This window comes from Hyla sarda, chromosome 5, assembly GCF_029499605.1.
Source record: "Hyla sarda isolate aHylSar1 chromosome 5, aHylSar1.hap1, whole genome shotgun sequence".
In the NCBI taxonomy this organism is placed as follows: Eukaryota; Metazoa; Chordata; class Amphibia; order Anura; family Hylidae; genus Hyla; species Hyla sarda.
The window spans coordinates 323,390,756-323,404,351 of NC_079193.1; the positions used below are offsets into that span (position 1 = coordinate 323,390,756).

The following is a 13,596-nucleotide window of genomic DNA, read 5'->3' on the forward strand; positions in this document are numbered from 1 at the left end:
GCCCTTTAAATCACAGAGACCCGGCGCGCGCGCGCCCTAGGGAGCGGGGCCGCGCGCGCCGGGACAGAACAGACGGAGAGCGAGTCAGGTAGGGGAGCCGGGGTGCGCATCGCGAGCGGGCGCAACCCGCATCGCGAATCGCATCCCGGCTGGCAGCGGAATCGCAGCGCCCCGGGTCAGAGGACGTGACCGGAGCGCTGCCGCGGGGAGAGTGAAGCGAGCGCTCCGGGGAGGAGCGGGGACCCGGAGCGCTCGGCGTAACACCTACGGATATTGCCGCAAGACCTGCTGTTGTTGTCTCAAGACCTGCTGTTGTTGTCTCAAGACCTGCTGTTGTTGTCTCAAGACCTGCAGATGTTGTCTCAAGACCTGCTGTTGTTGGCTCAAGACCAGTGCATGTTGGCGCAAGACCTGCTGTTGTTGGCTCAAGACCTGCTGTTGGCTCAAGACCTGCGGATGTTGGTGCAAGACCTGCGGATGTTAGCTCAAAACCTGCAGATGTTAGCGCAAAACCTGCAGATGTTACCGCAAGACCTGCGGATGTTAGTGCAAGACCTGTTGATGTTAGTGCAAGACCTGTGGATGGTAGCGTAAGACCTCCCGATGTGATAGCAAAACGGTCTATTGCAGAAGTAGAGTATATGGAGTGGAGTGGAAGGCAGTTTCCAGACGATTTAGTAATGACCCCCATTGAACTAAAAAAATAAATTTTAGTTTTGATGAAGATGGGGATTGTATAATGGCCGTTGTATAGCCTTGACAAACATCTTAGAGGCAATTAGTACCAGCTTTAGTAGTAACTGTATATTAATCCGATAACGACCATGGACGTCTATACTCGTCCAATGGCCGTTAACAGGGTATGACGCGGGCTCCCGACTCGAGCCTGCGTCATACCGCCGCGGCCGGCCATTAACCCTTTAGATCACCGCTGTCAAAGTTGACAGCGGCATCTAAAGGTGCCTGTATCCCATCCCTAATGGTCCAGTGGGGTGGATCGCCTCCCCGCAGCATGATTGCAGGGGGGGGGGGGGGGAGTGGGGCAATCCACTACTGAGGTAGCCTGAGGGCTTACCTCTCCTGCTGCGTTGGCTCCGGTGCTCAGAATGATAAAGCCTGGCAGGGCCAGGCTTTATCAATCGAACGCAGAGCACACAGATCAATGGGATCTGTGTAGGGTTTTCAAAGGTGATACAGCTTCTGAAAAATGAAAGCTGGAAGCGGATTGGTTGCTAAGGGCAGCTGCTCCACTTTTCCTCTGCACAGGTTTTTGTAAATTGTTTCCTATAAGCCAGTGGTCTCAAACTGTGGCCCTCCAGATGTTGCAAAATTTCAACTCCCAGCATGCCCGGACAGCCAACAGGCACAGTTTGAGACCACTGCTATAAGCCAACTGAAGCCCTAATGGCAAGCAGGAGGTGTAGCCAAGAGTGGGGGAGGAGCTAGGAAAGCCAGGGGGAGGGGTCAGCATAGGAAGGACCTGTGGTGTCAGGCACCAGTGCTGCAGGTCAGATTCTAGTGTAAAGGACCTCATGAGTGGGGGTATTCATCCACTGAACTGTGCAGTGGAGAGTATTCTGTAGTCAAGAGCAGGAAATAATATATGCTGTCTGCTCTACACACACTTGTACAATTTATCTTATACACGTGCTACACACAATCGCCACTCGGTCACATATGCGACATACAATTGCCTCACTGTCACACATACGACACACAACCGCCACATAACACCGTCACACATTTGGCACGTGGTCACACAATCTCTATGCAGTAACATATATAACACACAACCGCCACACATATGGCACATGATTACACATATGGCACATGGTCACACATACGACACAAAATCCCCACACAAGCTTGATGAGTGGACGATGCTTACCCAATGGGATGGCAGCATGTAAAGGGGTGTAATGTCACTGTGACACAATTGTCACACATACGACATACACTAGATATCTAAGTAGCTATAACATGCATATATAGAGTCACATTTATACACATTCCTACTATAATGAATGGTTATTTACTTTGCTGCTAGTGAGGCCTGGGAAACACATGAGGTGACATGATGGGGGCTGGTGTGGAGACCACTTCGTTTTTATGTCCGGACCTGTCCCTGTGTAGATCATGGCCCTGCAGGGGAATGCAGGACATTTATGGGTTAACTCCTCCTCCATGCTCCTCACTCCCAACACAAATAATAATTTTTTTGGTTGTGCCATACATTTTATGGTAAAATGAGGGATGCCATTAAAGAGGACAATTGCTCGCGCAAAAAGGAGGAAAAAAATAAAATCCAAAAATAAAATTGGCCGTGAATGGACTGTGTCTGCTCTGGTGGAAAACTATAGATATATATATATATATATATATATATATATATATATATATATATATATATATATATATAAACATTTCATATCGCTGTGTGGGAAAATTTCCAAACTATTTAAATATATATTAATGAAACAGCATGGTAAATGTGGTTTGACATATGTTTAGACATGAAAATTTACCAAAATCCAGAATTTCTTATCTTTTCGTCACTTTGGTCTTTTTACCAGAAAGAAAAATAATTAAAAACAATCAAAACAAAAATAGTACTAATAAAAAGTACAGATTACATCCCATCAGATCGTGAAGGAAGGATACGCTACGTGTGACTCTCCCTACATCCAGCTTATCCCCTCTGCTTTTCCTTTGTTATATGACCTCATGAATGTTATATTTTTGATTTACACAGTTGTGCTTCTTGAATTCATTAAACTTTACCTGTTCATTTTGTACAGCAAAGCGTTATGCAGTTATCGCAATGTTTATACATTAACCTTTTTTATACTTCTTAAAACTTTAATAAAAAAATAAGTTATAAAAAAAAACTACAGATCACGTTTCAAAACATTATCCCTCATACAACCTAGTATACAGAAAAAGGTGTTGTAGGAGGTCAATTTTAAGCATATTTATTTTCTTACGAAAAGTTATGTGAGGACATTTATCAGAATATGGGCAGAAGAATAGGTGACCAGTTTCCCATAGTAACCAATCAGATTGCTTCTTTATTTAAAAAATAATAATAATAAAGGCCTTTGAAAAAAAAAAGGAACAATATGATTGGTAGTTATGGGGAACTAGGCAGCTCTTTTTTCAAAGTAGTAAAATAAAACAAAACCTATGTAAGCTAATCCTGTGTAGAAGTAGAAAAAGAAAAGGCCTGAAGGAGGCACCTTGTGCGTTACCCTAAAAAACACAATAAGGTAGCCCCACAGAAGGGGGCAAATGCAGAGTCTATAAATTTGCAGCTCACCTGGAGCGTATAGTAAATACGCATATAACCTCAAGCAGAAGTACATTGGATATGGAATCCCGTGCAAGCCCGCAGATGAAGCCAAATGGAAATCCTGCATTGGAACTGGGTATAGCAAAGAGAAAATGACCTCCATAAAGGCACCCAGGTATCCAAGGAAACGTCACAACTAAAGATGAGCGAATCGAATATGACGAATGCAAATTCATTACGAATTTAATGAAAAATGTGATTCGCAATTAATGCGAATATCGCCGCGCTTCATTCAACTTCATTTAGTGCGGTCCAGGCTCCAGGGCATCTGAAATGGTAGATCCACATGTGAGGACATGGGGCAAGGAATCCTGGGCAGGTGGGAACAAGGGTAGGCGGGATGACCATGAATCACATGCAGGATGCAGCCTATCAGCAGCCAGTCACCCCTGTGATGTCACAGCCCTATATAGTCGGCAGCCATATTCCGGCTAGTCACTTCATCCTTTCACTGCAGAGAGATAGGACTGTCAGCGCTTTGTGTGTTACACAGAAAAGCTTTTTCCAGCAGCGTTTCACCTCCTAGTCACATCAGCGTTCTGGTGGACTAAGAGCATTGTGTTTTTCACTGAAATTTTTTTTTAGTGCAGCCATTAACCTCCCAGTCACTTTCTACAGCATTGTATTACAGAGAGGGGCAGAGAGCTGTGTGTTGCCTCATACATTTGAACAAGTTGGCTCAGCTTTAGAAACCTTAGCAGAGGATGGAGGAATAATTTTTTTGCGCAACTCTGTGTCTTTGTTCCACAATAAATTGTCTGCTGTTTATACTAGTCTGTAAATGGTTTCATACCCAGCAGTCCATTCCTAATAGTCTTTGAGTGAGTGCAACTTTGGGTTTAGTACGCTGCAACTGTGGGCTGCAGCACATTTGTGTACTGCTGGTATTGTGCAAAAAAAAAATGTTAAGCGTACTGTAGCGCATCTTTCTGCCCTCATAAGTGCATACCACATACCTACATCTAAGTAGTGTACTATTTTGTACCTGTTAATCTGTCAAGTGCCTAGATACTGTGAAAGGACAGCCAAAAGTACAAACCTGTTGCTGTTTGAGACAAATACTGTTTTAAGGGAATGTACTCCCCTCATATACGCAATAAGTATGTCAGGCAGAGAAGTGCTAGGACGTGCACAGAGGAGTGGCAGAGGCCTAAATTCATCAGGTGCAGGCAGAGGTTACAGCAGAGTAGGGGTGTGTGGCAGCAGGAATCGCAGCGAGAGGTCTGAGCTCCCGGTGTCAGCTAGCAGTGGTGTCTCGACCAGCATCCCAGCAGCCATGATTGATCGGTTCACTCGGTCATCCACTTCATCCCATGTGACATCCGACACCCCCAGTCAACAGTCGGTGTGTTCCTCAGACTCAACCCTCAGTTGACATGGCCCTTATGCTGCTGCTGCTATCTCCAGACTCTGTCATTGTGCCGCCATATGGTCTGCTCATGCTGATGATGTCACCTCCAGGCTCTCTCATTGTGCTGCTCTATGGTCTCCTCATGCTGATGCTGCCACCTCCAGGCTCACTCATTGTGCCACTATATGGTTTTTTCATGCTGATGCTACCACCTCCAGTTTTTAGGTGGAAATAGGGAGAGGTTCCTGTGTGGGGCTGCCCTTTTTTGGATGAAAAACACTTACCAATCAGGGAATTAATAGTGTCAGAGTAGGTCCATTATGGGGAGTGGGTGCACGGAAAAGAAGAGACCCGCGGAAATCAGAACATTGGAAGACAGGAAAGATAATGTATAATTTTATGTGATTTATTAATACATGATGTAATGTTGAATGAATGAATGCTGCATGAATTAAAGGGGTACTCCGGTGAAAACCTTTTTTCTTTTAAATCAACTGGTGGCAGAAATTTAAAAATATTTGTAAATTACTTCTATTAAAAAATCTTAATCCTTCCAGTACTTATTAGCTGCTGAATGCTAAGGAGGAAATTCCTTTCTTTTTGGAACACTGGTGACATCACGAGCACAGTGCTCTCTGCTGACATCTCTGTCCATTTTAGCAACCGTGCATAGCAGATGTAGGCTAGGGGCAGCTGGTGGCTCAGTGGTTAGCACTGCTTCCTTGCAGTGATGGGGACTTGGGTTGTGTGCTCATGATGTCATCAGAGAGCATTCCAAAAAGAAAATAATTTCCTCTGTAGCATTCAGCAGCTAATAAGTACTGGAAGGATTAAGATTTTTTAATAGAAGTAATTTACAAATATGTTTAACTTTCTGCCACCAGTTGATTTAAAAGAAAAAAGGTTTTCACCGGAGTACCCCTTTAATGTGTGTTTGATCGATGTGTTTGATTGACGGGTGATTTATGTATAACATGTCATGATGATTATTTTTATTGTATTTTTCATGTAGATATTTATAGTAAAATATGTGCTTTTAATATATACTTATTGTTAATACATAAATTTTTATGTAATGTGTATTTTTTTGAACATGTAAAACATGTTAGATACGTGTTTTACACTTGCGCTAACCCAGTGTTTCTGTTACCCAACAAACCATTGTGCCTCCAGTTGTTGCAAAACTACAACATCCAGCATGCCCTGACAGCCAAACGCTGTCCGGGCATGCTGGCAGTTGTAGTTTTGCAACAGCGTGAGGCAACCCTGGTTCGTTTGCAAACACTGCGCTAAGTTACCTATTTCTGTTTTTTCTTTTTAAATTTCCCTCTCCATTTATTGAATTGGTTTAGTAGGTTAATGAAATGCATAGTTAATTGCCAAGGGAATTTTTTTTTATTGATTTCATCAATGAAAAATTTTCCCACAGCAATTAACAATGCATTTCATTAAATAACTGACCATTCAGTGAAGGGAGAGGGAAATTTAAAAAAGAAAAAACAGAAATAGGTTAGCGCATTGTTTGCCAACGAACCAGGGTGCCTCCAGCTGTTGCAAAACTACAACGCTCAGCATGCCCGGACAGCCTTTGGCTGTCAGGGCATGCTGGGTGTTGTCGTTTTTCAACAGCTGGAGGAGCCCTGGTTCTTGGGAAACAGAAACACTTGGTTAGTGCAAGTGTAAAACACAGATCAAGCATATTTTACATGTTCAAAAAAATAGACATTGCATAAAAATGTATGTATTAACAATACGTATATATTAAAATCACATATTTTACTATAAATATCTACATAAAAAATATGATAAAGATAACCACGACGCGTTATACATAAATCATTTGTTAATCAAACACATCAATCATTCAAGCAGCATTCATTCATTCAACATTACATTATGTATTAATAAATCACATAAAATTTAACATTATCTTACCTGTCTTCCAATGTTCCGATCTTTGTGGCTCCCTACTTTTCCTGCACCCGCTCCCGATAATGGTCCCCTGATTCTAAATAAAAAATAATTTTGTTATCAAAAAAATCTAATTTTTTTTTTCAATTCCCTACAACATCTTTCTTTTTCATGGTACCCCGGAAAAAGGGCAAAAAAGAAAGAAAAAAAAAGTTACGAAACTAAGTTAAACAAAAAATTTATACGATACTCCGAATACCGAATGTATCCGAAAAATGAAACCTGAAAAAATTACCGAACCGAAAATATTACCCAAAACGAAAAAAAGTTAATGAAATGCACATGTCTAACATCCACCACCCCACTCTACCAAAGTGTACCAAAGTGCACGGCAATGCCGACGTGTGGAGTAGTAACTATGGTCAGGGACAATACATGTCCTTTACGGCCCACTGGGTGAATGTGGTTCCTGCACAGCCACAACAGCAACCTGGACAGGTCACGTCGCTCCGGACAGAGTGTGACTCCGCCTCCTCATCCTCCACTGTGTCCCATAGTCACCCCAAGGAGAAGTCATCTGTCCTCGAAAAATGTGGAGAGACTGACCTTTGTGAAGATGAATTAAGCATGGATCAGCCAGGATTTCAACCCACCAATGCCGATGCATCAGAGTAGATTGACCATGGTGCCACACCACTTCACAAATATGGATAGTGCCAAACAGATTTAAGCCACTGCTCCCCAGTTACAAACATTCCTCTGGATCAGATCTTTTTTCACCCACCTTCGTCATCTGGTACTGGTATTGCCACCCACCGCACCACTCTGTCACCGGGTCACTTTCAGGACTCCTGATACTGCTGCTGCCACCTCCATACTGTCTCAGTCTGTCACCATATGGTCTCCTCATGCTTCCGCCAACTCCAGGCTGTGCCATTCAGCCACTATATGTTCTATTCATGCTGCCGCCAACTCCAGGCTCTGTCATTCAGCCACTATATGGTTTACTGATGCTGCTAGGCCTTGGACATTACCTAAAAAATTTTATGGTAGCACTAGCTACCATAAATCTTCAATTAAAATTTTAAAATTAATCTTTTAATCTTAGGGATTGTGAGGCCCTATGGTCTCCTCATGCTGCTGCCAACTCCAGGCTGTGTCATTCAGCCACTATACCAGGCTGTGTAATTCTGCCAGATTATGGTCTCCTCATGCTGCTGCCAGCTCTAGGCTCTGTCATTGTGTCGCCATGTGACTCCTTGTTAGATTGGGTTTTGTGGTCATACAGTATTAGATCAAAGTAAACACCGGGACATTAAACTTGGGAATCTAATATAAATCTTAAATTTAAAAAAATCTATGTCATCTTTTCAAGACTGAGGCCCTATGGTCATTGACATCATATTACCTGTGGAATTATCACAAGAATCCAATGAAATAGCTTGCAGCGATAACAATGAACCATAACTTTTACCGTCACTGAGAGGCAGGGGCTGGGACAGGTGGTATCTCACCTGGTGGAAGACCGCCAGCTCGATTTTAAGATATAAGTACCTGCTTTTTCACTGCAGCCACTTCTAGCTTTATGCGCCCACTTATCAAATGGCACAGAGGCTGAATGTGCTCCTGTCCAAGTTGCTGGTACTGCAGTCCCTCCCTTTCAAGTGGACACTTGAGTGTGGGGGTACGCTGAGAGGCAGGGGCTGGAACAGGTGGTAGCTCGCCTCGCAAGGTCGATGAGTAATCAAAAAATTGAAATTAATTCAAATTAAATTAAATAAAAATTACATAAAAAATCTGCCACATACAGACGCTCTGCGGCAGTGATTCTAATAGCGATGCTTGTAATCTGCATGTCATACTGAATAACAGTATTATTTAACTAACACAGCAAACTCCCTATGTGTGTTAGGACAAGGCAAAGTGTTCTACACCCCTATTTGCAAAATTCAGACTGAACCAATTCTCTAGCCCAGAGCTCACAGGGTAGGCAGGACCCCTCTCCTCTGTCATCTCTGCCTAATAGATCTGAGGAAGAGTCCTGTATGTAATAGAAACGTGTTAAGGGTTTATTCACACGTACAGTATCCTGCGCATATCTGATGTGCAGGATTTGATGCACAGGATTTGAAGCTGTATTTAGTAATTTTACATTGAAATCTACAACATTAAATCCTGCACATCAAATATGCGCAGGATGCTGTACGTGTGAATAGACCCTAAATGTGATTTCTAATAAGTAAGTAACTATCATTCATCATCTCCTGTGTTGGTTTTCTGAATGGGAGGAGTGCCAGTCCCATTTATCCACTTTTAAACACCCATCGGAGTGTCTATCTTTGCTGGCATAGAGTGTTTGAGGCAGAACCCTTTACAAAGACGATACATGAAAGTTCTAGGAACTGGCCAGTGACCAACACTCAGACTGGGTGTTAGGCACAGGCCAGTTTCTAGAAATTTCTTCACCTAGTTAACACTCTAAGTGTAGAATACCCAGTTGACCATCTAAGTGTAGAATACCACCAGTAGAATACCAGTCCAGACAAAAACTTAAAAGAAGAACCCCAAATTTACTTTCTACATCTGAATAGAAGGCACAGTCTCTTGAAACGTTACAGACCAAAACACTCTTTATGGGTGGTCGTGAACTTCAGGCTTCCTCTCTATTTTCATTTTACACATACTATAATCGCCTCATTGTCCTCTCTTAAAAAGTCCCCCTTGCCAGCTAGTGTGGTACCATGGGTGGTGTTGGGAAATACCTTATCACTTCGTGACACCAATGCACCATTAGCCTATACACAGTCCAAGGTTGGAGACAGCTTCTCCTGGGCCAGACACAGGGAGTAAAGGCACACACTGACATCAGGTTATGGATAACTGTCTTTACAGAGCAGGGTGCAGATGGTATTACATGGACAGTATGGTGCAGATTGAGAGGATGCACCGTAACCCCTTCTGAGCTCTGTTGCCTTGCTGGGACTTGTGGTGCTTTCACCCAAGAAATTGATACTGACTTGAGAGACTTGAAGATTGATCCTGGTAGCTAACGTCTTGTAGCTTCTCCACCAGGGCATATACTTCCACCGTGCGGGTGATCCTTGCAGAATGACCGGATGAAGTAGATTTGATCTTGGCCTTCCCTTAGAGAACACAACACACCTTACACCTTATCCACACTAGAGCTCAGGCTAGTCTGGGGCAACTCCACCTCCCACTACACTATGTGGAATAGAATTTAGGGGTTCCCATTGGCAGGCAGGGTCATATGGGGTACACTGCTCCATTCTTAAAGGTAACATAACATATATAAATAACATACATAGAAATTAGACAACAAAATAACTATAAAAATATATTAACAATTGGCAAAGTGCTGGGACACAATAAACACAGCAATAGGTCCCTCAGTGCCTGAGGCAGTCTGAAGCCACAGGACAACCTTTGGTGCTGGGACATTGATCTGATTAGCAGATTGAGCTGGGAGGGGAGAGATCTGGTAGGTGATGATGTCATCCTGTAATTTACAGGAAGTCACCTGACCCAGAACTGACATCCTGTTCTGACACATTAAGCACTGTAATTTTTTGTGGTCTAGACCGGTGATCACATGACCAAATAACAGTAATGAAACACATAGGTGTAGCTGTACTGGAATAAACCGAATGCCGCTGTACAACTAATGAAAGTGAGTGTGCAACCTCAAAGTGCTTCTTTAATGTAAGGCTCCTTTCACACTGTTGTTTGTGCATGGCAGTGTGACGCCCATTAGAAGATAGCGGGAGAAAAATTTGCAACGTCTTTTTCTCCCGCTATCTTTCGGTGGAATAACGGCCACAATAACTAACGTCAGAGAATGCATTTAAAGTGAATGGGATACTCTGTGCCCGTTATGCCTCCCGTTGGGCTCCGTCACACTAACGGCCCCTAAAGACAACAAAAATTAAAAAAAGAGAGCCTTAACGGCCGTTTGTGAGGGAACCCCGCGGCAGTGTAAAAGTAGCCTAACCTAACTAGAAATTTTCAATTTACCCTGAATCCTTACTTTTTAAATGATAGCTATACAGGTAAGGCTGGGTTCACACGACGTTTTGTTAAATACGGTTCCCGTATACCGCTGGGAGGAGGGGGGCGGGGCTTAATCGCGGCACCCGCACTCAGCCGTATGCGGGAACCGTATTTAATGTATGTCTATGAGCCGACCGGAGTGAGCCGCAGCCTCCGGTCGGCTTCGTTTTCGGCCGTATGCGGTTTCCCGACCGTAGGCAAAAACGCGGTCGACCACGTTTTTGCCTGCGGTCGGGAAACCGCATACGGCCGAAAACGAAGCCGACCGGAGGCTGCGGTTCACTCCGGTCGGCTCATAGATATACATTAAATATGGTTCCCGAATACGGCTGAGTGCGGGCGCCGCGATTAAGCCCGCCCCCCTCCTCCCAGCCGTATACGGGAACCGTATTTAACAAAACGTCGTGTGAACCCAGCCTAACTTAGATTCATGATGGTTACAATCCCTATACATGTGGTCTCTAAACTGTAGACCTGAGTTGTTGCAAAACTACAACTCCGCAGCATGCCCAGACAGCCAACGGCTGTCTGGGCATGCTGGGAGTTATAGTTTTGCAACAGATGGAGGTTCTCAGTTTCAAGATCACTTCCCTATACCATTAAGCCTCTTGTTTTGTCATATAGCTTTAGTATATAATCATAATTATATGATTATATGATATATTTATATGAATTATATTATATATAAATATAATCAAATATATAGAAAACAATTAAAAAATAAATAGATAAATAATAATACTGTATGATTGGTCTTAAATCTTCTTTACGCCTTTCTGTTTCTTTATTGTTTCGTTCATTTTGTTTTCTTCAGGAATCTCCCCCTTGCTATCGCTATTTCAATGCCGATAGTTACCATAGTATATCTGCTGACCAATATTGCCTACTATGTGGTTCTGGATATGGCAGCTGTCCTCACAAGCGACGCAGTGGCTGTGGTAATTCCTCATATACATAATATAAGATACCGTTCCATAAAATAATAGTGGGTCCTAATAGTATCATCATCTGGTAGCTGCATGTACGACTTATTGTTTTCACAGACATTTGGAAGTGAAGTGCTTGGCCATGCCAAATGGCTTATCCCAATAGCGGTGGCAATGTCTTGCTATGGTGGACTAAACTCATCCATCATCGCTGCTTCAAGGTAAGAGAATTTCTAGAGATGAGCATGTGGATAAGAGCACACTTGTACACAGAAAGTTGTCAATAACTCATAGGACCTCCTACTTGACTACTTAGCCCAGATATTTTTTTTTTTACAATAAAACAATAGTTGTGAATAACTCATAGGACCGCCCATTTGACTACTTTGCTCAGAAAAAACAAAGAATAAAACAAAAGTTTTCAGTAAATCATTGGATCGCCCACTTGACTACCTAGCCTGGAAAAAAAAACTTACAATAAAACAAAAGCTGTCAATAACTCATAGGACCTCCCACTTGACTACTTGGGCCAGAAACTTTTTTTTACAATAAAACAATAGTTGTGAATAACTCATAGAACCGCCCACTTGACTACTTAGTCCAGAAAGAGCTATCAATAAAACAAAAGCTGTCAGTAAATCATGGGACCTCCCACTTGACTACTTAGCCCAGAATTTTTTATACCATAAAACAATAGTTGTGAATAACTCATAGGATCACCCACTTGACTACTTGGTCCAGAAAAAACTAACAATAAAACAAAAGCTGTCAATAAATCAAAGGACCGCCCTCTTGACTAATTATCTCAGGAAAAATACAATAGCTGTCAAGAAATCCTGGTACCGCCCACTTGACTACTTAACCCAGAAAAAACTTACAATAAAACAATAACTATCAATAACTCATAGGACAGCCCACTTAACACCTTAACCCAGAAAAAAAATGAACAGTAGAACAATAGCTATTTATAACTCATAGGACCACCCACTTGACTACATGGCCCAGAAATAAAATAAAAGAATAGCTGTCAATCACTGGTTAGGATCGCCCACGTGACTACGTAGCCCATTAACATGTCAATTCTTGAAGCTGAAAATACTCAAAATATCAATGGTGCTTTGAATTAAGGCAAACTTTCCAAATGTAAATTTAGCTTGGAATCTCTTTCAAATTACTTGTGTGCCATGGTTTTGAATGGAGAAGTCGAGGAAATTCAGTGAGGAAATTATGCAGTGTAAACATAGCCTTATGGGGAAGAAAAACTTGCAAACTTCAGCACTAACCCTAAATATGCAGCATACCTTCACCTCCAGCACTGAATGATGGCACAGACCAAGACTGTGAGGCTAAGGCTATGTTCATATGGCGGAATTTCTACTATGCCATTCAAATTCCGCATCGAAAAGCAAACTGCTTCTTTTTCAAATTTTTTTGCGGAATTTGAGTGGATTTTGGATGGAATTTTGGTAGAATTTCTGTTCCCTCAAAAGATAGAATCCCACCGAAATTGGAAGCCCCTTTGACTTCAAAGGGATTTTGCCACGGAATTCTGCAAAATTAAAGGGTACCTCTCATCAAAAAAACTTTTGATATATGATAGATTAATGTATGCAGAATAACTTTCAAATAGCATGTTATTAAAAAATATGCTTCTTTCTATTTAATTTTCCACTTTGAAGAAATGACCACTAGGGGTCTCCCTACCAGTCCTGGCAGCAAGCATTTCAGACTCATGCTGGAGTCCTAAACACTACGAGCTGCCAGTCTGCTTTGTTCACAAAGGAGAACACTCAGAGCTGCCAGCCTGCTTTGTTCACAGCCTGTTTGGCTGTGAACAATGCAGGCTGGCAGCTCTGAGTATTTAGGACTCCAGCATGAGTCAGAAATGCTTGCTGACAGGACTGATCGGGAAAAATACAATAGAAAGAAGCATATTTTTCATTAACATGCTATTGGAAAGTTACTCAACATTCATTAATCCAAAATATATC

At 42.4% G+C, this 13,596-nt stretch overlaps 1 protein-coding gene across 3 annotated transcripts in view; it reads left to right on the forward strand.

Moving 5' to 3' along the window:
- Nucleotides 1–13,596, forward strand: part of LOC130274230 (Y+L amino acid transporter 2-like) — a 76,746-nt gene that overhangs the window by 43,757 nt on the left and 19,393 nt on the right. For all 3 annotated transcript variants that reach the window (XM_056522303.1, XM_056522304.1, XM_056522305.1), the window contains exons 5-6: nt 11,494–11,617; nt 11,723–11,826. In XM_056522303.1, the coding sequence (XP_056378278.1) occupies nt 11,494–11,617; nt 11,723–11,826 (228 nt within the window). The remainder of the gene's footprint in view (nt 1–11,493; nt 11,618–11,722; nt 11,827–13,596) is intronic.